This window comes from Aythya ferina (assembly GCF_964211825.1).
Source record: "Aythya ferina genome assembly, chromosome: 1".
In the NCBI taxonomy this organism is placed as follows: domain Eukaryota; kingdom Metazoa; phylum Chordata; class Aves; order Anseriformes; family Anatidae; genus Aythya; species Aythya ferina.
The window spans coordinates 193,074,783-193,100,518 of record NC_140296.1 but is presented as its reverse complement, the minus strand read 5'-3'; the positions used below and the strand labels follow the sequence as shown (position 1 = coordinate 193,100,518).

Sequence of the window (25,736 nt, the reverse complement as noted above, 5' to 3'; positions counted from 1 at the left end):
AGGCAGCAAATGTAACATAGGGAAGATATTTTCTGTTCACTTTTGTTTTTGTTGCTTTGTAAGCTCTGTGTTTTCACTTCTGCTATGAAGTGCAAATACTCTGAGGAAGACCATGTTTTGTATTTGGCCACCTAGACCAATACTCTGACACATGAATTACCTGGGATGGAGCCAAGTGAGACTTCAAAGCACGTTTAAGTAAGAGTCCAAAGTCTTTGTATATTGGAAACATTTTAATTGATAAAATTTATTTCAGAATCACTGCAATCGATCATCTCTTTCATATCTCTTAGGCAAGTCTTGATTCAAAGCAGTATTAGTTTTCCCAGAAGCAGACACCTCTCCCAGCTAAGATACCAGGCAGCAGAGGAAATTCCCAATTCTTGTCACATAAGCAATAACCTAAGCCCATCACAAGGGCTTTACACTGGCAAAGTGGAGCTGACAAAGCAACGCTCTGAGAATACCTCCACACAGTCTCCAATGGGTAAGGTAACCCTTTTATAGAAGGATTCAAAAAAAAAAAAAAAAACAAAAAAAAAAAAAACAGCTAATTCCAAACATCTTCAGTTCTAGGTTATGGCACGGAATAAACAGAGGGTGGTGTGTCCATTTCGTATGGGGGCATGGCAGGAGCTGAATGTTTCTGAGCTGTGGCTAGAGCAGCTGAAGGAAAAAAGACAGGGAGAATCTGTGGTCATGATGCTGGATAGAAAATACCAAAATGGCTGCACGCTGAAAGCCTCATGAATTTCAGAGCCCCTTTCCACTTCAACAAAGAAAATAATCATTGTTGGATATTTTGATCCTCTACCTGTAGTAACAGTTACAAAATAAAATACTGCCTCTTTATAAGGACAAAAACGATTCTCTCAGTTTCTGCCAAAACTACTGCTAATATTTAAGCTTTGACAATACAGAAAAAAAACACCATAGCTTAAGAATAGCTTCTACACCAGTATGGCTTTCAAATCAGAGAATCATTAATGCTGGAGAAGCCCTCCGAGACCATCTGGTCCAACCACCCCCTGCCACCAATGCCACCACTAACCCGTGTCCCCACGCACCACGTCCAACCTCTCCTGGAACACCCCCAGGGACGGTGACTCCACCACCTCCCTGGGCAACCCGTCCCAGTGCCTGACTGCTCTTTCTGAGCAGAAATGGCTCCTCATTGCCAGCCTGAACCTCCCCTGGCACAACTCGAGGCCGTTCCCTCTGGTTCTGTCACCAGTTCCCTGTGAGAAGAGGCCGACCCCCAGCTCCCCACACCTTCCTTTCAGGTAGCTGCAGAGAGCAATAAGGTCTGCCCTGAGCCTCCTCTGCTCCAGACCAAACACCCCCAGTGCCCTCAGCCTCTCCTCACAGGACTTGTGCTCCAGGCCCCTCACCAACTTCGTAGCCCTGCTCTGGACACGCTCCTTTCTTTGTCCCCCAGAAGACAGACACTATTCCCCATGCACAGTAGCACTGAACAAGAGGAGTAAGGATAGATTTGGGGCCCAAGAAGTTGCTTCATAAAAACAAAGCACCAAACTTTACAAATATTTGACATGACTCCAACGTCACTTTGCCAAACTAAGTAGCTCTTAAAACTTCTTCCTTCCATGTGATTATATTGCTCTGAGTTGTGGGAGAAAAAAAAGTCTTTGAAGATTAGCCAGCAGAACACTGAAATACAAGTGTTTCACAAGCTTTCAGGAGAACAAATATGATCTTTTACTAAGTGTGGGTATCACCAATCTACAATAATTTATTGTTTTGGAAATCAGCAAGATAAAGCAAGAATTAGGACACATTACTTGGTACAGAAAGGTTATTTCAAGTGCCCTCTGAACATCCTGTTAAGCAGAGTGGCCAAAATTTCATACAAACAGGACATCTGCTGGGGATGTGGTTCTGGCCTTGAGCACTGCCCAGCCACAGAAGAGAAGCGATCAACCAGCCTGATGGGCCTAAAACCAGAAGCAGAAGAGGAGAGTTGTGTAGATGAACCTGGTAAAGAACTGACACTCCTTCAACTGTAACATAACATGGGCAGAACTTGGAGCTCTGTATGTTTGTTTTGTAATCGGAACTTTAAAGAATAAAAAGAGAAGAGAGAAGCAAAAGAAATGGACATAATCCACCTTCCACCTAGTCACCATCGGCAGCATGAGTTTGGTAGGCATCCTAGGTGAATGACTTCCACGTACGGCTTTTTTTAAAGGTAATAATGACTGGATTTTGGCAGAGAGCTTACCCAATCCTAAGGGTAAGTCTTGAAGAAAATAAGAAGCATCTAGGTTAGAAACTGGCCAAGGAGTGTACAATTCCTAAGGACTTCTAGTAAGACACCTTCTGGTCACAAAACCTTTGAAGAGGTATTCTTCAATCACACAAAGACTGGACTGATGTCCTCGGAACTATATGGCGAGATTCACAGCAACTCAAAAGCTGAGAGATTACAATTATCCTGATAATATACTTATAATAGATAAAATATGTAAGAAAACAGAATGCTTACATGGGCACAAATTTGCTCAACTTGTTGCTTAGCACCTCATGACAACTGCATCAATTGTCTATCAATGAAAATACACAAAAGCATCATAGTAAATGTATGAAATTACATAAACATCTGAACATTTCGTAATTCATTTGGAAGTACAGAATGAGAACATGCAGAAAACCTCAAATTAGTTTGTTCTGTAACAGCACACTGACAACAAAAACGCATTAATCTGGTATAGGTACACAGTGTTTTGTGCAATCTGTCAGCCAGTGTTCCCAGACCACTTGTCTAGGGCCTGAAGTGGGAATTTTACTGAAGTCATGCTTAAGACAGTGATTAGGCAAAAAAAAAAGTCTCAAGTCATGAAACTGGACTAAATTCGGAACAGGAAAGGATTTGCTTAAAATTAAACATTACTTTTTCTCGGACCTTTTATGCCAAAGTAGAATTGGATACATACATTTCGCTTGGAAAGAGAAAGCACATTGTTCAAAGCGTATGTTTTCAATCTTTTTCATGCTCTTCAGCCATTAACTGTTATAATCATCACTGGCTTGCTTGAATTAGTTTCCAGTGAAGGCCAGTTCTCACACAGGAGAATCTGATGCAGCTCCCCAGCACCTTCAATCTCTCCCTTTCCCAAGATCTCTCATCTTAGTTCCAACAGTAAGTGCCAACAACCGAGATTTGTGTTTTCAGAAGGTATGACAAACCTCCCTGTAATAAACATCTCAGATGCCCGTAGGATGAAAAGCTCCTAAAACTAAAAAAGTGAAAAATTAAGTAGTGAATAGAAGATAATCTGAAAAATAGGGACACTAATGATACATTTTATTTGTGATTAAATATCAAAATGTGATTTTCTTAACACATAGCAGAAATTCCAGACAGAAACAGGAATAAAAAAAATCCTGTCATGGAAAAGGAAAATACACTCCAAATTCTAAACCTTTTTAAACTTTACTGATGAGCTGATACAGGCACTATCAGCTCTAAAAAAAAAATGTACAAAGTGGACCCTAAAAATATCACCTTGAATGAAAAAGCTGCTCTGCAAGTGGCTTCTTCGACGTTATTTCTGCTGTTTTTTTTTTTTTTCCTAAACATGCACAGTGGCAAGCTGCAGCATTCCTAGCCTCTGCATCCCTTTCATACTTCACTTAAGTCTGTCACAATAAAACAATTAGCATGTGAAACCTTTAATATGAAAAACACACAAATGGCAGCATTTGTTTCAGTCCAATTTTAGTAATCTAAAATTAAGTATCTGGTCTAATACAGTTACACAGACACACTGCTATTGAACACATCTAGTTCTCCAGCAAAAAAAATGCCTCCCTGGATAAACAGCTTCCATCCCACACGAAGATAGGATAATTCCCTCCCTTCTTCTAAGATAAAGTACAACAAATTGCAGGATTAGATTGCAATTTTGAAAACAGGGAACTAATATACACTGTTCACTGTTATCATGTATTATTTTAAACAAAACCGAAAAATTAAAGTCGGACAACTACTCAAAATAACTTGAACCACCTGTAATGGAAGTTAAATGATATTTCTTTTATACTATAAAAAAATGTAAAGAGGGAAGATAAGGATAGTTTTAAATGGATTTTTAAGTGTTAGTGAACTGATTGAGTAGTCACATTATCCTGATAATTATTTTTTGTTTCAATGTTAGTTACACAAATAACAACACAATTATCATCTTAGAACGCCCTGTTATCCCCTAATTATTCCAAAACATTCATCTGACACACAGCACTGCCGGGTCATGCTGAATGTTGGGAGCTGCTGGTTCTTCCACTCCTCAACATGTTTTATTTCTATAGTTCATTACAAATGACACTTCTGCCTTAGGAGAATCAGTGCATCCACAATTAAATTAAGAAAACAAAACAAAAAAAAAATAACCACATGTTCCTACACCCCAAGGAATCTTTCAACATCAGCGTTTCACAATGCCTCTTAAATCAACTAACATTAGATCTCTGAAAAAAGGAAACAAAATGTACTCGGTCTCCATCTTTTTTTCTTCCTCGCCATTATTTTAGGTTTCTTCTTCCTTTACTTTATCCCTGACTGCATTCTTGAGATGACCTGATGAACAAACCATGTAGAAGCATTAAGACATGCATTTAACTTGCTCTGGAAAGATAAATGACAAAGATGGAGGGGTATATGTATATATAGCTCACGGCTAAATAAAACCAAACAAAAATAAAAACAAAGAACAGTTGTCCTTAAACCTTGCCTGCACCACCCCACCCCAAATACTTCTGTGCACTGAACAAGAACTTCACTGTCCTACTGTCATTTGAAAGCATTTTCCCTTTTCTGCTATGCATGGAACCCCTCAGAAGGGTGAAAATCGAATTATACATACAATGGCTGTCGACTTTAGGACTGCTCATGAGTGCTTGGCTGCCATCATTTGTTTTTGTTGTTGTTCCTAAATTTTGGGGGGAAGAACACTGAAGCATAAATTCATTTGAAAGCAACATGTATATGCAGCCTGTACAGAAAGGCAGCAGAAGAGACAAATGTGTCAGATGTATGGGCCTTGCTAACAGCCTTTACCAGGAACATCTTGTGGCAGCAGTGCATCAGTAAGATGACATATGTAGAATTTGGAATCAGAGCTTAAAAAAAAAAAAAACAAAACACAAACCACCAAGCTTTTTGCCCTAAAGTATGAAAATGAAAAATACTACGTGGAAGAATGACTTTCCCCAAATGGCACAGAAACTCACAAGAAGTTCTACAAAGCCCTTGAAAAGGCAAAAGGAAGCTCTACAACTCAAGGAAAAGAAGAGGGCATAAGTGATGTGGTAGAAATAAAAGTATTTTTGCTTTCTTTGAGGTTCTTGCAAGACCAGCCTCCTCTGCCCAGCTCCTGCTCTTGACTCCTGTATTTCCAAGAGCCCAGATATGCAAGCAAGCCCTGCTGGTGTAACAAGCCAGCAGATGCCACCTGAGCCCCCAAACATCCAGGGGCAGCCTCCCCTCCAGCTGCCCACCAGCACAGGGAGAGGGATGCCACAGGCTGATAACGTGGATGAGCATGGCACTAACACTCAGCATTTTGGGACATCAAGGTGCTATCTCATTTTATCTGCCTAACCGAACACTCCCCAGAAGAGCAAAAGGCTCACATCCCCCCATCTTATCCCCCCCATCTCACCCCCTTCCAAATGAAAGTTTTTCTAGGCAGGAGGTGCGGGGAAAGGAAGGAGGAATCTCATTAAGAAAAACAGCTCAGGCTTGCCGTCATTTACTTTCCAAGGCTATAATATCTTTAACATCTCAGAGGATCCTCACCACAAAGGTTCATCTCACTTTCTTCCTAATGTCTCCTAAAAGCCTCTTGGAAACCTAACAAGCAGGTATCCTGAGAGAACGCTGCAGGATTTCCAACACTTGGAGCTCCCACAGCAGCCAAACCAGCCATTATATTCCAGCTTCCTTCTGACCATTTTGTTGTTGTTGTTTCTTCCCTCTAGGACAGGATAACACACTGAACTTGCCGAGCAAGCAGGAAAAGCTACAAACGCCAAACTTGCCTGTAAAAACACAAACCAAACAAACCAGAAGGCAAGCGATGGGCTCCTCTCTCTGTTCCTAATTCCTCACTCTCTCTGCATGCACAAAGCACCTCCTCTCCTTCCCCTCCTGACATGCGAGCAGTGTCTGGCAGCCTGCTTGTGTGGAAAACAAGAAACAAGCCATGGGCTCTCTTAGATCTCCCACCTGGTATTTCGGACAACTCAAGCTCCTCAAGAAGTCCAACCACTATAAGCAAGGACAAAAATTAATGAAAAAAATATGCCAGTGGGAATTCACTTTGTGTTTGTCAAAAACATACACGTTTTTGTGCATGTGAGCTATAAGCACACACTGCAGTTTCACTACACAGCAGTCTGAGGACAGTTTTGCAGTTCGGACATTCAACACTACTCTCTTTTTTTCTTCAAAACACGGCAATTTTGCAAAGGGCCTTGAAAGGAACTGGAAGCTAATAGGACAGACAGCACTGTTTCATAACAGCTTGCAAAAAGAATTCAGTCTATTTTTAGATGCATGAAAAGAATGTGGTTATGTTAAAAAAAAATCTCAGATAATGCATAAAGGTTTTTGGGTTTTGGTTTTTTTCTTTTTAATCCATCACCGACCGTGTAAATTGTGCAGCTGATGTGCCGAATCACTCTCCAGGTGAACGGTACCACATAATTAAATCCTCAAAGGAGCAAAGCCTGTGTGTGTATACAACATCCACATTTGAATCTTTATTGCAAAATTATGCATCGTGCTGTTATAAAATCTTACTTTTTAATGAATGGCATTTAAATTAATTTCAGATGTATCCATTTCTAATTATGTGTAATAATCCTTTACAGGGACCAATCCATCTAGGACTAGCCTTAGTTCAATTATGAGCATGTTTTGCTCAAACCCAGACTGTTCTGTTTTAGGGTGCTGCATAAAATTCGTATTTCTAAATGTATACATCAATTATATACCATAATCCCTCTCAGCAATGCCAGATCTATAGAAAAGCCTTTCCAAAAATCAAGTTAACACCTGTTTCCTCTACTGCTTTCACCCCATCATCCTCTCTGTTATCACCACCATTTTATTAGTCTTGTATTTAAAAATTGTAGACATCAGAGTGGAACAGAGGTAAGCAAATAAACATCATTTTCTTTCATGATGAGTAATTTTGAATAAATCAATAAGATCTATCTCAAAGCTGTTCTCGTATCTCTCCATTTTGGAAAGGTGACTTAACAACCCACTCCCCCCCACCATTTTCTGTATCTCTCATTGCTGGTATTTTGTTATATTACAGCTACTGAAAGGCAATACAATTTGCTTCTACACATCATACACAAATATAAATCTAACTAAGCTGCTCTTTTTGATTTTTTTAAATCATGCATGCCACACAGTCCTCACTGATTTTGAAAGATTTCTTTTACCCTGTTATCTTAAGACAGCTTTCAATACATTAGCATTTCTTTCTAGACTGAACCATTCGATAAAATGTACTTCAGATAATAATTTCAGCTAAACGTACAGTTCGAGTGCATAAAATTCATATATATTTTTTTTTTTTTGCCAATGCCCAATATTAAAATGGCAAAATATCACATCCGGTTGGTCTTTTGCACACAGCTGACATGATTACTGTAAGTAATGAGATAAAATCCATATTCCACTGCTCCAGATTTAAGCCATTTCCAAAATAAAAATTTCCTCTTAAAATTCAGTGGCAAGCAAAACAGGAGTGAACAGGCTGGATCACATTAAAACAACAAAATAATCGCAAAGAGGTCATTTCATGTCAGAAAACTCAACGTGCATTTAGTGCCTCAAAATATTCCTTTAAAATGAAACAACTACTTAAAATTGTAATAATCTGATTGACAGATAAAATAATTGCTTTAAAAACACTTATGAGTCATTTTGTCCTTACCTGCAGGCATGAACCATTACTGCATGCAGTGACTGCTCCATTTCCTAGCACAGACTTGAACAGGGATCACATCTATCTTACAGAATGTGACTAATTTGGGGATTTGCGATTCCTGAGCTACTTTGCAAAGGACACTCCCTTTCCACATAACAGGACATTAAAATGCTTCACCAAGTTATATTTTCTGTTAATCTTAATTCAAAAGAGCCCTTTGTAAGTGTAGAGCGGTTTCCTGTAACACAACAAAAACACTAAATCTTTAGAAATGAATTTAGAAATCGAGATGCTGTTTGCACAAATGTAAAAAATAAAAAACAACGAGGTCTGCAACAACAGTACACACAAGCCAGCAGCCTGCTTGATCTGCTTGATTATGATTTGCATGCTGCAGCCGAGTAGACTTCATTAAAAAGGAAATCAATAAATCTTTGCAAAAACGCACAAAGCTTAACCAAAAACAGGGGGGTTCAATTAATACGTTACAATAACCAGCATGCAATACAGAAACAATATTAGCAAACTCGACAAGGGGGGGGAAAGAAAAGAAAAAAAAAGCCCTGCGCTGCTTCTTTGCAATGCTACACCATTAATTGTTCATGCAAAAGATGTAGCTGTACCTTTCTGAAGAGGACGACTTCTCAGAGTTAACTGACATCAGCAGCTCAATCTTCTGCTTGATTTCTGGAAAAATCAGAAAATATTCACAACCGAGATTGCCTGCCCTTGCTTTCCAAAGTCTTCTAACCAAGCGAGTTTTTCCTAATCCCTTTTGTTTCAAAGGAGGCCACAAGATTCACAGTACTTCTGTGAAGACTGATTCAATCGGGCTGGGAAGGAAAAAGCTCCGGAGGCATCAGGCCCTGCTGAACTCTGCACATGACTGTTTATGAAAGCAGGAGGAACCATTTCTTTTAGGCAGAGGGGTGGTGCCTTTCTCCAGGCGAGGCTGACACATGCACCAGGCGATTCTTATCGTAACGCTTACAAATTGAGGCACGAATTGCAGTTTCTGGGGGAAAAGAGGGAAACTGATGATTTATGGCACGGAGCAGCTCGCTGTTTAATTACCTAAACCTTGTTTGACACCCTCGGAAACCCTCAGTTCAAAAGCCCTGAAAAATATGGCTCTTTGAATCATTTTTGTCACAAAGAATGAAGTATTAAATCTGTACTTTAATACACGGGTAGAAATCAGAAAGGGGAAATGCTACACGTACCGGGAGTCATTTTTCCTCGTGCTCTGTATTTCATTTCCTTCAAATACACTTTGAAAAGTAGCATTTAGAAGTCCTTGTTTTTTAAATATAGATATTAATTACCGATCTAGCACTCACAACAACTAGAGGGAAACACCCGCTAGCCAAACCCGGGCTGCCACGTTATAGATGGTCAGAAATGGGCCTGCCGGCAGGCCCCAGCACCAAACCCCAAATCAGCTTTTCCTGACAGACCCCTCGGCACGGGGGGCAGATGTGCTCTCGTGCCATCTGTGGCTTTCTTCACAGGATCATCTCCCAGCAAAATACAGGGACAGCTGAAAAATGAATTACCAGGAGCTGTGTTTGTGGCTAAGATGGTTCTGATCAGAAAAAAATAAAAACAAAAAGAGTAATGTCACAAATGTGAGCATCGTTTTAAGATCCTATCGTAGCCGGAGATAATGGTGCCACCTATAGAAATACAGGTAAATCCCATGCTGCATTAAGACGAGGTTCAGTCGTTTATCACTGAAGGGAACTTCTGGCATTTGGGATTAACCATGCTGTGATGCGAGAGCTTCCACCTGGATTTTTTTCCTTTACATATATTGCAAACACAAAGTCTCAGAAAACTCTGAAACAGCAAACAGAAGAGAAACTGGATTTTTTTTTTTTTTAAACATATGATAAAGATTTCTTAGCACTACAGTTTAGCATCCTGATGCTCCAGTGGCAGGGTTGTAGCAATGGCTATTAACCTCGTCTAAGCGTATGCCACTGCTGCTTCCCAAAACACAGGCCAGAGCTTTGTTTTGAACTAAGATCCAAAAAGGATCTTAGTTCTCACATCCAAAGCAAATGCTTCTCACAGAAGCATTTGGGAAAATTCTGTAAATTTGTAAAATTGGAAAACTTCTGGGAAATTTCTGTATCCCCAGCTGGCTCCCCACTGGGAGACAACCCCCCTAGGAGGGGAAGGAGCTGGCTGGGCAAGCCTCTTGCACCTCACCTCAGCACCGAAGGCCAGTGCGGTTCTGATTTAGGCTGCCTGCATCCCTCACTCCTTGCCTCAGCTCTCCCGCTATCAGATGGGGGTGACAGCATCCACTGGACTCCCTAGGGTACTGGCTTTTTAAAAATAAAATAGAAATAACCTATGGTAAAACATCAGTGAGCACACACACAAAGAATGATTTAATTTTGTACTCGGTGCATGGAAAATGGCTCTGAAGTAAGACTTAGAGCTGCACAGTGAGTAAGATCTGAAAAACTGAGTCCCCACCCATCCACTGAAAGAACCAGCCACATACAGTAAAATAATTTGGACATTGTCATTAAGAGCTAGGTTGTGCTGCATACAGGCCCACAAACACCTTTAACACCTTCCAATCTCCAGCTATACAACCAGACATGTTTTTAAACAGATCTTTAGTGCAACTTAGGACATTGGTGCTGATCATACACATTATACAATAGGCTGGTTACATTGTCCCTTAATTTAAAGATCATTTTAAAGAAGCCGGGGAAGGCTGACACTATAACCTTAGGGCTATCCCAACACAGGATTTTCCAGCACCTTTGTGTTTGAGTTGTATGAGTGCAGTGCAAAAGACCACACAGAACTGGGGCAGGGTGCAGTCAAAAACATTTACTACAGGGCTCAAATTCACTGCAAAAGTATTTCTGTGCAAAAATATTTCTATTTTAAATAGAAAATGTATCATAAACAGACACCAAGTTACTCCACTGAATTTCAGCTTTAAAAATTGAGCAAAACTGCCTTTGAAGCAAATTTAGATAACTGAGAGAAAAGCGGCTTTGACAAGCATCTATATACAACAAGTTGATATAACAGAGGTGTGCTGCTGTAAAATGCACAAGGGCAAAACCACTCATGCTCATTGCACAAAAGGCAGGCGCACAGTGCACCTCTCTCCTCTGTGTCTCCTCTCCTCTTGGGGCATGCCATAGGCCAGAAATCCTTTCTCCTGGACACAATCAAGCACACCACACGAGCCTGCCTGCATGCAGAGAGTGAATTTTGTTTCCTTTCTTCCACTTTTGATTTCCAAGACAGGGAACATCAAAGCTTGCAGGCCTACGTTGCATTTTGCTATGACTTGATCCACACAGGCTGTAGGTATTCTTGAGCTTCAGACTTCCTTTTCTTGAGGACCAGCACACCCGCAATTCCTTCCTGACTCTCTCTTCACACCCTGACCCAGTACGGTTCAACAAGAACAGGATGCTCCATCACACACTGATAAGAGCTGTGTTGTCAGCACTGAAAGCTAATGGCTACAGCAAAGACATTTTTGTGGGATGGGCAAGTCTACAAGTTTAGACAGGTTGCTGCTCCAATATGGCTTACAATAAATAAATATCTCTTTAGTACACTCTACATCTATATATTTTTTTTTATTTTTTTGTATGAATAAGCTGTTGAGGGCGTTGCACCTTGAAGGAAGCTCTGTCAGCTTCTCACCCATGCTTCTGGACAGAGACAAACCCAACAGTTTGGTGGTGTGAATTGAAGCTCGTTTCCCCTCCCACAGACCCTGGACACTGACTGAAAACGTATCTCAGTCTCACAATCCAACATGACTTTTCATTCCTTTTGAATAAACATATTAAAAAGTCTGGGTTTTTATAGTAGAACAAAATCCAGAGAGCTTGGAATAAAGTGATCAACTGACACACTCCATAAGCAAGGCTCCAGACAGGCTTTTCATACTACCTTGATATAAAATGGATGCCTAGAGATTATTATACTTATGTTATATTGCAAATACCAGCCTACAGGATGTTAAAAATAAAATCAAAGCTACTTTGCTGCAAACTTCAAGTGCATGGGTGCTCTACGAGTTACTCAAGAGCATTTTTCTCTTATGGCTATTCCAGCACATCATTTGAACTTCAATTTTATTCAGTGGTAACAGATTTATTTAATATGGTGACAAGGAGAATTTGAATGAGGTGAGACTTCACAGGAAGAATAATTTCTGGTAGCATTAATGAGGGGTCCCATTCACAAGTTAATAAAATTTCCATCACAAAATTATTTAAATTTGGGGGGATTCACCTCTTTTTCTCTCTCCCTCTCTCATCAATGTGAGATATTCTCTTTTTTGGGATTTACTTACTCTGTCTCTGCTATTTGAGTGGGTTTTTTTTTGTTTTGTTTTGTTTTTTTCCTAAGACCACCCATTTTCCCCATTTTTAGAAGAAAATCTGTATCTTTGTACATCTACACCACACCCCCAAGATGACGCTGATAACACAGCTATCACTCTAGACAGAAAGCTGATCATGGAAATATCATCACCAAGATTAGACAGATGGATACCTATTTGAGTTTTCCTATTTGAGTTTTACACTAGGTGCCATTCAGACCACGATAGGAAGGTGGCTGCAGTAACAGCAATGTTATCACTTGTTTATTGTGAATATTTATAAATCACATATCCAGAAATCTGGGCTCTTATACAGAAGGCATTAGAACATACAAAGTGTATCCCAAGACCAAATAAAGAAAACAAAGCTCCAAATGGTGGTTACCCTGCCACCCACTCAAGCAGCTTTAACAGCTCAAAAGAATGTAAGTTACAGTAATATTTGCTAAATTCCAAGTTAAAAAAAAAAAAAGTGAAGAAAAAAGAAAGAGGAAGAGTTCTACATCTGAGCAGCTCTTCCTGAAAGTCTCTTGATTTCCCCTCTCAAGAGCCTTTCCAACTTGACACAGATCTATCAGTTCAGCTGTTGGTTAACCTCAACTGCTGTGGCACAAAGAGAGAGGCAAACGCTGGGCTATTGAGGACTAACATCAGTTAGATTGAGAAAGCATCATCTTAAATGGCTTTTATGAGTTAATTTGATAACTGTATTGATCAGCACACAGACGAAGGGAGAAGACTCTGCCAGTTCCTCTGCTTAATGAGCAAGGACAAGTGTTCTCAGGAAGATTTCTGGGCTGTCCTAATTTCAGAGGTAACAAAAAATGGCACTGTAAGTAGAGCCACATCCAGAACAGATCATAATAGTCTGGCTGAAAACAAAAAAAAAGATGAAAGTAAGTGAAATTAGTGTGTGCCTGCAAATATAAGAGCAGCAGGTAATACACTGAAGTTCTCGAGCTAAAAATAGCAAATTTGAGGTAGGGAAGCCACCAGCTCCTCAGTTGTTCCATACACTTCATCAGCCCACTTTGAGTAACTTCACGTTGTACAGAGATCTGGTGTCAGGCCGCTGGCTCACATCCAAGACCTGAGCAAAGCAGATACACTAAGTCTCTAAAGCCATATTATTCAACCCGCAATTGAATGAAAACAAAAAAGAAGCTCAGAAAGCCTCTGCACTGCCCTGAACAGCTTCATAATCATCTTTTTTTATTATTATTTTGTTTGGCTTTGTTATTAACCTAAGCAAAGCAGAGGCTAACCATTCAGAGGAAGCTGTGCACAACCTTTGTTTACCTCCTCTGAGACGTTCGGGTGTAGGTTGGGCATTAGATAGGCGTCAGATAAAGTTAAAATGGGAAGGGATTTCCTTTTTGAGAGAGATCATTTGCTTTGCCAGACAAAGAGGAGACCAGAGGCTTGGAAAAATGGCAAAGAGAGCCCTCCAAAGAAATGCTGGCAGAGTTTTTAAACAGAAGGGATTTGCAGGAAAGCATCATGCCAAAGGCTCCAAGAACGAAGAGAGAAACCTACAAAAAGTTTCCACAATGAACCTTGAACATCAGAAAGAGAAAGGGCAGAAACCCTCCAGACCAGCCAAAGAAAAGTTATTTAATAATATGAAAGGAGGAAAAAAAACAGAAGCAACAGAAATACACTCAGTTTTTAAGTACTACTAAAACATTTTCTTAATCTATCCTGATCATAAAACAGCAAGTTCAGTGCTTTTCTGTTTCTGAACAGTATGTGTTAAGACACAAGGTAAAGACGCTTTTAGCCTTTCTCCTAAGGTACCTTTAAACATCTCCTTTACCACCATTGTCCATCTTAATCTATTCCCTGTTGTCTTTTCCTTTTTTAAGTCATGACAGTACTACAGCAGCTTGAATCTTACATTTTGACTATGAAAACTCTCATCCTTCTACAACTGGCTGTATTCCCAATGTCAGTGCTAAAATAAACAATCCTGCTTCCTAAATGCCATAAAGACAGATGTGAAAATATTACTCAGAGGGAATCAACCAAATAACACATTCTTAGCAAGTTTTCAGTCTTGAAACTAATTAAACGGTTTCAAGAACTAGGAATTTTAATATTACTAACTTTTATCTGGACAGATTCTTGTTCTGAGCTGCGGACAATTGTTGTGCAAATACATTAAGCAGTATACATAAAGGGAATAAATTAAAATTTTCCTACCAAGGCATCAGTTAACAGGGCAAAATTAGGCAACCATGGTCAAACAACTTGAGAGATTCACTCTTTGATCTCTTTTAGATAACGTACTTTTAAAATAAAGAATAGAAAACAGGGGTTTCTTTGGAAGGCAACACATAGCAAGTTTAAATTTGATCAAAACGTGAACATGAAATAACTAGAAAATGGGGTAGTGTGGAAGCGCAGAGATTATGATTACCCCAAAACAAATCCTTCTTCCAGGTGTTGCTAAGCTTTTGAAGCAAACAGTGCTTGTGCCCCAACTTTGTGTTATTTGATGCTCAGGCAGAGAAGTTTGGCAGTCCATTATTAATGAAAATCAGACTTCTGGTGGTGCTTCTCTGTGACGAAACTTCTTGTTTTCCAACCACTTTACGTGACCAGAAAGAAACAGAGGGCTGGCCTGAACGGTTTAGTCCTACTATGACAGAAAGAAACTCAGTATGCACAAAGCAGGCATCTCACTTTTTGCATCAAGTGAGACCTCTTTAATAAGCCTAGAAAGATTACTTCACGTGGAATTTCAAGATTACAACAGAGCTGACTTGAAATTCCTACGAGTCCTTAGAAACGTAAAAGGCTGTCAGAAGTGGCAGTGAGCACAATGGGACTGAAGCCAAATGTCAATATTGTCATCCAGCAGACTTTGAGAAGCTGATACCGAGTTTGTTTGTTACTTTCTTAATGGTGTAAAGTCAGTGCAGTCTTCAGGGAATTTTTGGTCTGCATTTTCTGACCTTCTCTTTTAAAGAAAATTGAAGGTCTGTCTGTAGCAGGTTTTTTTTTCTCTTGTTTCTGCCAGTTTCCTGTGTAAGTGTAGTAACCGTGTCAAAGTTTTATCCATGTCATCAGCTCTGCACACATTCATGGGGTTTGATTCCAGGATATCTAGAAGAGGCAGGGCTGAGAAGAATACAAGGGGTGCCCAGGCATCCCAAACAGTCTCCGGTGTTGTCTATTTCTGTTAGCAGAAACAGCAGCTCTCATATTGGTTTAACACTGAAAAATACCCATCGTAAGGGAAATTACACTAATAGTTTCAGTTTTACTCCTATTCAGATCGCTCCCTACTGATCTCAGAGACACAGAAACACTGACTTTTCACATCTCCAATAAACTCAGAAGTCCACAGGAATCATCTGCGCTGATACTTTTAAATAATACTTTCATAGTAATATCACTGATCCTTCTAAAATGAGTTTTCCCTGAGTTTCAGCTGAGGTTGAAAAATAACACTCTTACCAAAAAAATCCAAAGAAAAGCCTCTCTTCCTTCAAAACAGCTGCCACCACCTGTTCATACCCAATGATAAGCCTAAGCTAACTCTCAAAGATAGCCATCTTCCGTCAGCATGATGCTGCTAGTAGTTCAGCTTTGTTCCCATTAACACCAAGAAATGGCAGGGATGACTTAAAGGACAGTACAGACCTCTAATGGCAGCCTTCACCTCACTTCTACAGAGGTAAATGGAAGACCGTTTACTGAGAACTCACCAAACAACGGTATTTTACTCACAAACCACAGTGACACTACCACCGTTTTAAAACTTCATTTCATTGAACCTTCACAACAAGGAAAACAGGCAAAAGCAAGGGACACAGGGAGCAGCGGTATGTGATAGGAAGGAAAGATGTGCTGCAGGAGGTCTCAGGTGGGGAATCAGAAGCTTGAGAACACCAACTATCCAGCTAAGTTTGGTTTGGCTTCTACAAAATGGGGAAAAAAGCCTATAAAATAGAGATGAGTTTGCCTTTTATTTGTTTAAATATCCTGTTTCCAAATACATAGATGTGCAGCCTAAATTTCATGTTTAATACCTCCAAAGAATTTTAAATACATTCAAATTCTTGAATTTCTTTTTTATGTTTGTACATGGAAAATTTTGAAGTTTGCAAATAAACAAGAAAGCATTGGGTATCTGAGGAAAAAAGCATTAAGGATATGCTACAATTACTCTAAGAATGACCTATTACAGACCCAGTGAAGCGGCATTACAGTTGAACGTAACTATGAATTTGAATTTCTTTTAAGTCACCCACATAATTTTAAACTAAGTCTTGTTGACATAATCTGCCATTTGATCTTTTGCCAGGCTGTAGTATTCGTTCATTAAAATGCTTACTGAAACACAAAGACGACATTAAAAGGAATTCATCATTCTTCCAGTTCTCCTTGGGCTGGCAACATTCTTTGGTCCCAAGACCAAACCGTTGCTTTTCCCTCCGTGCGTCCATACTAGCAAATCTGCTGTTCTTTGTGCCCAGTTCTTGCCCAGTGCTCATTAGCTAAGAAATTTAAGTGTGAATGGGGGAAAAAAAGAAGACCCAATAACCACTCTGCCCCATGTTTGAAAACCTGAGGTTGCATAAAGCTAATCTTCAAAGGAAAAAACATTTAAAATTTAAGTATCTTTTCGCATAACTACTTGTCAGATTAAATGCTAGTAAAGCACATCAAGGAAAACATGATTAACCCCAAATATGGCTGTGCTTACTTTTAACATCTCATTATTTGTATATATTTATCTGTCCTTATTATGAGGAGGGTTATGTTTAGGGACACGGAGTTAAGAACATATCTTAGAGGTGCTGGAAAATGGAAAGGTTGTCCTGCAAACATATCCATTCCCTTGGGAAAAACACAAGAACAAAAAACTACCACAGCTAAATAGTCACTAAATATCTTAAAAACATATCCTCCTGTCATTTTCAATCAGTTGACAGTTGCTCCCTGTTAAGCAAAAAAGCATCTTCGTGTAGAAACTGTTGTAAATTATTTGGCTAGAGACAGAATGATTTGAGTTATTAGTGTTAGTCAAAATACAACAAATGACTAGCAGTATTTTCCAGACCTTGTCTAAAGAGAGGCAAATGGTTTACTGAGTGTGCAGGGTCAGCTTTTCTGACAAAGCTGAAAGTTCAACATCCAACATAATAATGGAGTGTTTTCTCATACCCTCAAACTAGACCACTTTAATATGTTTGCTACTTAAGTAATTAAACAGAATGGATAATTCCTGATTCCTAGACTAAATATATTTTTAATTTATTCCTTTTGTGATCTCATGTACAAACATTATTTTGTTAGGATTCTTTTGACAACAGCATTTTCTCTCAGGTCTACAACTCATCTAAATGCCTACATTCTATTCACATTTTCAAATACTAATATTTTTTCCACTCAAGAAAAAAAACATTGCTCCAACCTTGTAGCATGACAAACTAAATTCCAGTCTTAAGATAAAACAGTTCTCTCTTCATCCCAACTGAGTCAAGCATATGTTACCTTCTAAGGACTACCAGAATGGCTCAAGCATCATGCATGCAGTCTGACATCTGCCTCGCACAGGAGATGAAGCTACACTATGCACCCAAAAGGATTAAATTGGGTCATAATTATTAAATCCGTGTTATAATCTTAAACTCCAGGTTAGAGGTTCTCCTTTTCCTAACTAATTATTATTATTCAGCGTTCTAAAGAGCTTTATGTTTTTGCTTGTTTTATTTTTAAACGGAGGTATTTTGACAGGATATTCACAGGATGCTTTTCAGTATGTTCTGTCAATGTGTTTATATCATGCTCATCACCACAGTATCTACATAACCAGCTTTTCCAAATATTCTTGCAACATTTTTGTATTTCTTAGCCAGTAGATAGTTTTACTGGATTTTTGTATGGAATTCGCTACCGTAAAGAGCATGTCTCATCTCTGCTCCTGCAGAAAACAAGACGGGACTTGTTTCACCTTTTCTGGATTCAATACGATGACAATCAGTCCTAAGAAAAAGCTCCTTCAAAAAAAGTAACGTGTCATCCTGGGCACAAACGGAGCCAAAACCCTCTCCGCTTCAGCAGCGAGTACCTCCGGCCCTCCGGCCCCAGCGGGACACGGGGCCACGTTGATGATCTTACCTGAAACGCAACCCATCAGGCTGGTTAAACAGCAGTCTGTCAAGTGTCAGTCAAGCATGTCCCTTGCTGTTTACATGGGAGGAAACAAGGAGAAAGGGAGAGAAACATGAGGTGTTTTCACACCGAGAAGGAATGAGGGCCAAGGACGAGGTGTCCAGAGCAGCCACGAGAAGGCCCAAAGGCCTGACGCGGGCCCCACACATCCAGTCACACCCAAACCCTCCTGAGTTTTCCTACACTTCGACTGTACAGCTAATGTACAAATAATCCTGCCTGTGCCCATGTCAACTGTGTACACTAAATTCTGGGAATCACTGGCACCACCACGTGAAATATTAAGCCTTTGCCCCAGAGCAACCTTCACAGCATTACAACAAGCCTTGAAATTCCATATCCGAAGATTTGGGCATCCTTCAGCACATACCTTCCAGCTAATCTCTCATACAAAAAGCAACTGATGGCCAATAAAAACAAATACCATTTTCAATCCTTAATTGCCAGTGTCCTGGCTTCACACAGCTGCATGAAAAGACACAAGGAAGTTTTTCTTTTTTTTCTCCCTCCACTCTGAATGGATACAGCAGTAACACCAGCAGATATTTATTTGAAGTGTTGCAAATACACCCTTAACCAGGTTAATCTGGCCATCAGCCAAAATCTTCAAGTTCTTCTATATACACTTTCTTTACCGCAAGGAACAGAAAAGCTTCAGATGTCTGTCTTTCTGAAGTCTGAATGAAGTTACAGCATGCATCTTGATTATCTATCACTGTCTATTATAAATAGAAGAACACGCTACATTCAAAAGTGGGAAGAAAAAAGATGGGTTGTTTTCAATTAAGGGAGCTTTCTAGTCCCGAATTACTTCCATCAGGAATATTTTTTTAATTTTATACATAAAACATGCAACATAAATATACAAGTACGTGCCAAAGTAGTCCCTTGCTTTTTGTTTGCTCTGTTCTTTGGAGAAACAGGATGTTGATTTAAAAAAAAAAAAACATGCCACGTTATACATTTGCAACAACAAATGATCAGAAAGGAGTCTGGAGAAATAGCTACAAACTTTCACTGCAAGATTTGAGAAAAGGACTAAGTAGAAGAAATGAAAAAAATCTTATCGGAAAAAAATTTGGCGGCTAGACGCAAAATATTTACGTAGGAAAGAAAGGAGTTCAAAGTAACCACAATAATGGAGGAATTTACAGCAAGCAGAGAGGTCTGTCCAGACATGAGATCTGATCTTGCAATCAGTAAGACAATTTACATCTCCACTGCTTTTTTTTTTCCTCCCCAAGTCTCATCTAAATCGTATCCTAATCAGCTACTGCTGATGAAAAATTCAGTGCACGCTTTGCTGGCCTGCAAGTTAGCTCTACCTTTTTTCTTCTTCCACCCTCTCCCCTCCTCCATCTGAGTTCCCCATCACTTATTCAGCAATCACATGAGACACCTGGCATTGCCTTGTCTAAAAGCTGGCTACAAATAGTTTCTTTGGCACTGAAGACACGATGATGTAGGTGGTAAGTCATCACCATCCACTCTGCAACTGTGTGGTGACACCCCTCAGGAGCTAATCATGCTGGCCTTCATTATCTTCCATCTCCTACGTGGCACGAAGCGGGTTTTGGTGAGTGATGCCGCTAAAAGCGTAGGACCACGTCATTCAGCCTCCTCCTGTCTTCTGACCCTACCGGCTCCTCTCAGCACCGGCGGCTAGCAGCTACTGAGTCAGCAATGCTGTCACTTGTCCAGGCACACCCAGCCTCTTCTCCAAACCACCACGTTGGAGCTTTTGGTCTCCTTTTGGTCCTCTGCTGCACGGACAGACAGAGCAAAATGCCTTGATTTCACCATTGGCCTCTGCAAATCAGGATTTTTAACAAAACAGTATTAATTCTGGCAGCTGGTAGAGCACCTCTTAAAACAATGCACAATGTTTAACAGACTGCCATCACGGTCAAATACATCTTTCACAAAACAAATGAAACAAAAAAGCCCTACTGGAACTAAAGGAAAACTTGTTTAGGAACTAGACTAACACAGAGTTGTAAAGAGGTCAAAAAGAACAAGAAAATAAGAAGAAAAAGCAGATTTGCAGGTAATCCTCTACCTACTACATTAGGTATCATTGAGGGTTCAGAGAAAACTCAAAGAAAAAGTGTCCTCTGATACTCTACTTCCAGGTTTTTTATTAGAAACAAACAACAATGTTAAATAAAATTAAGACCTCATGAAAAAGCATTGAAAGTTAAATCATCTAAATTATCTCCCAGTTTCACTATCCTATTTACCATTCCCTAAAGTATCCAAGTTTACAGTCATAGAAGACGCATGCTTGAAAATCAGATAATTCAAGTTTCAACAGGACTGGCAAGTCTAGCCTAGACAAAGCCTACCAATGATCGTCCCAGCTCCCCTTGCTGCAAAGGAAACATGCTTCAAAGATTTTATGTATTTGCAAATGCAACTACTATTTCGCCCTGTTTATAGGAAATTTTAAATATATATATATACTTAATATAGATTTATATAATCATTATTTGCCCCTGGTGTTTAAAACCTGTAATGAGATATTTTTATATATGCATGAAAATGTGGAAAAAAAGAAGTAATAAGCATTATCAGAAGAACCAACCCCTACAAAACAATTTTAAACATTATCCTGTTAAGTCATAAGAGTCAACAATTTACTTTCAAACATCAATTAAAATCTAGATTAAGAAAAAGAGATGAGTGAGTACAGAGACTATTGGGAGACAGGGAGCAAAATAAAATCAGCAGAAATTACTCAGTGCAGAGAAAAATCAAGCAGGAGAAAAACAGCAAAAATTCTGGGAGAGGACAGGAGAAGAATCTTGAGGAGAAAAGGTATGTTGCCAAGGCAAAGACAGAGATCTGAAGACAGTAGGCAAAGAAGGATATAAAAGCTCAGGAGAGTGTAGGAAGAAAAGCAAACTAAAAAAAGATAAGGACTAAGTCTTGCAAGGGAAGACATTGAATGTAACAAATGTGCTCAACTTAACGGAGCCAACATGTGCTTGTTTAGGAGAAGACAGACAAGAGCACTCTGAATATTTGAAGGAAGATTAATTTGTGCTCTGTCTGCAAGATACACAGGAATATGTACTGGAAATACAACATCCTTCCTTTCCTTCCAGAACAGGGACTTGACTGCTCCCCCAGCCAGTGCATTGCTCCTCCTCCTCCAAGTAGCCAAGCGAGGACAACAGCAAGAAAGGGCAGGTCTGTGAGTTGTAGGCAGCACCTTACACTTAAAACCAGGTTCTGGAGATTCTTATATACTGGAAAATATGGTATCTTGCATTCTTAAAAATATAGAGAACCTGTTGCATCTGCTTTTTTACATTAGAAATTCAGCCTTTACCTAGAAAAAATTGTAAACAAGGCAGTAGAAGGACATCACAAACAAAAAGCAAAAAAAATTAACTAAGAAATAGGACTTCACAGGTATTTGTGTAATTTTGCTCTTATTTATCATGCTTGTTTTACTACAAGGCTAGTGAGAAGAATTTTTTTTTTTTTTTTTTAAATAAGTAAATGCAACACCTCCCATTGCTATGCTAAAGCCGGAAAAACTCCCAATCAACATGAGTCACCAAATCACCTCCAAATGAATAAAACGGCAGCAAGACTTAACATTGCCCTGGTCTATTTTCACTTAGAAATATAAACAGGAAAAGTGACTGAGAGAAAACATCCAGCCTTGCTTTACCCCCCAGGAAACTAAGTCCTTACCTTGTTCCTTTGCTAATTGGCTTGAGAATGCATTTCAGATGACTAGATGAAGACAAAGATCAAGATCCAGAAGAAATATGCAAGAAATTGGAGACTAAGTTATTTTGCATTACACTTAGCTATGTCCAAATGTCCGTTCAGAAATCTAGCTGGAACACTTTCAAAAGCTACCAAACCCAGCAATTCGTTGTGCCCTCTACCAGAGGTTACCGACCTCCAAAGAACATAAAAATAGTCCACCTGATTACCGAGCAAAGGCTGCTCCCAAAAAGCCAGCTGACCCTGAGGCACACGGCCCAACCTGACTGCTCTGTTACAGCAAAACAGAGAGCTCAGATAGTAATAACTCAAATTGTGCTTATTATACATCTCAAAGCTCATCTGACCATGCCAGAGTTCTACTTAAAGCTGCTCTACTAATAGGGAAATAAGTCTAAGGCCCTGTCTGCAGGGAACTCTAGCCACTAGGGCATGTGTAGTGTATAAATCCCTAGAGCAGTATGGAGATATATTAAGGACAGAAGAATTATTTTTAAAAGGAGAGGGAAATGCCTTCCTATGGTAACTCAGTCCGCTGACTGAAAAGGCAGGATGACAATTTTAGACAGCTTCAATGAGGTGAAATGAATTCTGCCTTTTAGTTTCTACATGAGTTACTGTAGGCTCCTTTTGCCACAGACAGGGAAAGGAGATGTTCAGGACAGAGTTCTTCTCGTCTAGTTGGTTAATCTAATTCCAAACAAGATGAATCACCCAAGTGCCACTTTCTCTCCACCAGTAAGTCTGGACACCCAAATCAGACGCACACACTGCAGACATCCACACCAGATCAAGTCAGTCCCATCTTTACTGCAGGGTTTCAGGCAGCTGTATCAAGGCAGACAATCTTCACCTATTTAGGTATCAGTTCCTGTAATGATTTAACATGGGATGAAAATATCATTTAATGTCACTCTCCTTTGTATGTTGATTATATCATCTCACTTTCCTTCCTTAAAGTAGGAACAGGGAAGGCTATGGGTTTGATTTATTTTGTCTGTTTTATTGTGAAGGCGCTCAGGTGTTCAAAGTTTTCTTAAAATTGTTAGTATTCATTGCAATACATTTACAATGAAGGTTAGTAACAGGTACCTGTACTGATATAACTACACCAATACATAAATCCCCCTCTATAGAGGGGAGCCTCAAATCATATTTATTCGTCCTTGAAAAGAAAGAAAAGAACCTGGACATGACAAAGTTCAAAGAAACTCTGAAAAAAAAAAAAAAAAAAAAAAAAAACACGATGTACAAGACATCAGGGAGGGTACCAGAAGAGACTGGTAAGCACTTATAAAGACAAAAAAAAAAATACTGAAAGAAGAACACAAGTGTCAGCTGAGAAAAAGCATTCCTAACAATCCAGACAGAGAAAAAAGCACAAACAGAAACTTCAGCTCTATTTCCTTCATTCATTCTCATTAGATTCCCAGTCTTGAAAAGCACCAGAGATAGGGATCTCTGCCTGCCAAACTGCTTGCAATAGCAGAGTACCAGGCAGGTGTGAGACTCTTGGGCATTACAAGGTTACAAATACGTGTATATACAGTGCAACACACTTTAAAGTTTGACCTTTAGGTATTAGCCCTGACCATCTGGCCCTACTTGCAGGGTTTCAGGGTGAAAGCAAGGCGGGCAGAACATACCTTGGCCTTTATCAATCACTTTGTTTCCAAGTCCTGCAATATTGGTGAGTTTCCTGTACCATCTTAGAGTTATATTTTTGTTCTCAAGGCCTCAAGCAAGAGCTTTTAGATAAAACTGTGTTTCAATACTGCCCGTCAAGCTTTCCATTAGCGTGCTTTTAAAAAGGCTTCTCCTCCTTGCCACTGTGCTTGGAGCACTCACCAAAAACCAATGCTCTCAGTCACTGCTGATTTAACAAACCTGGCCTTAACTCGGGTTTGAAAGTTTACAGCCAAGATTTAGTCATCTTTGTCATTTCAGAATCTTTTGGCTAGGCTAAAATTGACACAATTACAGGGCTAAAATGATGTACTGGCCATAAAAGAATAGATAAACCCTACCTGCTAACACATTCCTAAACAAGCCTGTGATATGCATATATTACTTACATGCTGTGCTACTAGTCAGCCCTCTGGCAGGCCTTTACCAGCCTTTCCTTACCCAATTTTAAGTACATGTTCTTAAATCACATCAAGTCTTTAATTTTTTTGCCTTGTTTTCAGACCATCTTTGTACACTGAACAAACGATCTGTATGTTTTAAGTCACTTATTACCTTATTCTGAGGTCTCCTCAGAGAAAACATGTTTTGGACTACTGGTTGCCCTTAGATTGTGCAGGACCACAAGTAATACAAGAATTTTAAAAGGCTGTTTTCCTTCCTCCAAGACGGCACAGATTATGTAGCGACAGCAGTGTGACATTAGAGAGGCACTTCAGCCAAAATCTGAATAGATGAACACTGGAGATGAAGATCAAGCCTACAGTAGAAGTCTGAAGATAAATCATAAACATGGATTGAAAACAAAGCAAATATTATCTATTCAGATGGCAACTTATCAGGCTGAGCTCATTTTCTCAAGTAGCTTTGTTACACTGCAGCATTGTCAGGATGGCTCAAAAAACAGCGACCTTCTGCTGTAATTGAAAACCTATATATAAACTGTTATGTAGTGATGAGGAAAAGCAGCATGGTAAATAGCCGTGCCTCCCATTTTCAAACACAAAGCTATATATCCTGCAGTTACCTGAACAGGTTGTTTCTTATTAAGTATTTTCCACATAAATTCAATTCCTGTGACCCTACTGGTCAGCTCAGGGTTTTCCAAGCTCCAGGACCTGACAGCAGGTTTCATCACAGGTTTCTGACAGTCAGACAAGGATCCCTTCAGCCTTTCTGTACCAGCAGAGCTAAAACAGCTCTCTGGATGAGTAAGACATCTACCACTGACAGAGCTTCTGCCCTGTAAGACACATTTTGACAAAAAACATGTTCAGCTCTCTAGAAAAACTTTCAGGAGCACGGCGGAGTAGAGAACAGGCCTCTGCTTAACACTAAATCCCTTTGGTAATCCTTTTTGTTTAACATTTTGCTTTAATGTTTTAAAAAAATCACTAATTACCTTTTTTCCATTGGCATTTCTCAAGGCAGAGTGATTATAACACTGCCTTTTGTATCTCTGTAGGAAAAAACATTGTACAAAACCCTTGTCACTGATGGTGCTGTTGAAGCACAGCCTTCCTCTCATCTGTACAGAGACAGCTGTCCTACATGCAATTCCTCAGAAAACTACTCATGTCCTGTAAGGATCAGGATAAATTTGTTTTATTGTCAAAGTGTTGGAGCAAAAGCTCAAAAAGCTCAAAACACAAAGTGCATTTTTCCAGCACTGGAGAGTGCCAATTGTCAGGGAGAACCCAAGATGACAATTCTCCCTTTCTGAGGATTGTTATATTGCCTTTCCATTAAAATCACTTACATTTTCTCTTTCACAT

General features: G+C 39.6%; 1 protein-coding gene and 1 long non-coding RNA gene across 8 annotated transcripts in view; both read right to left on the bottom strand.

The window, feature by feature from the left end:
- Window positions 1–25,736, bottom strand: part of SRPK2 (SRSF protein kinase 2) — a 142,145-nt gene that overhangs the window by 81,856 nt on the left and 34,553 nt on the right. For 2 of the 7 annotated variants that reach the window (XM_084510462.1, XM_084510461.1), the window contains exon 1: window positions 8,591–8,857. The exons of 3 other annotated variants lie outside the window; for them this stretch is intronic. In XM_084510462.1, coding sequence (XP_084366588.1) covers window positions 8,591–8,628 — 38 coding nt within the window. In that variant the 5' untranslated portion in view covers window positions 8,629–8,857. Of the gene's footprint in view, window positions 1–8,590; window positions 8,858–25,736 lie in introns of those variants that run through there. 2 more of the 7 variants (XM_084510463.1, XM_084510465.1) reach the window with 2 other exon arrangements.
- Window positions 16,418–22,417, bottom strand: LOC311432309. Its single transcript, XR_014689971.1, has 2 exons — window positions 22,237–22,417; window positions 16,418–20,294 (listed from the first exon to the last, which is right to left on the bottom strand). It is a non-coding gene; the product is annotated as an uncharacterized lncRNA (long non-coding RNA).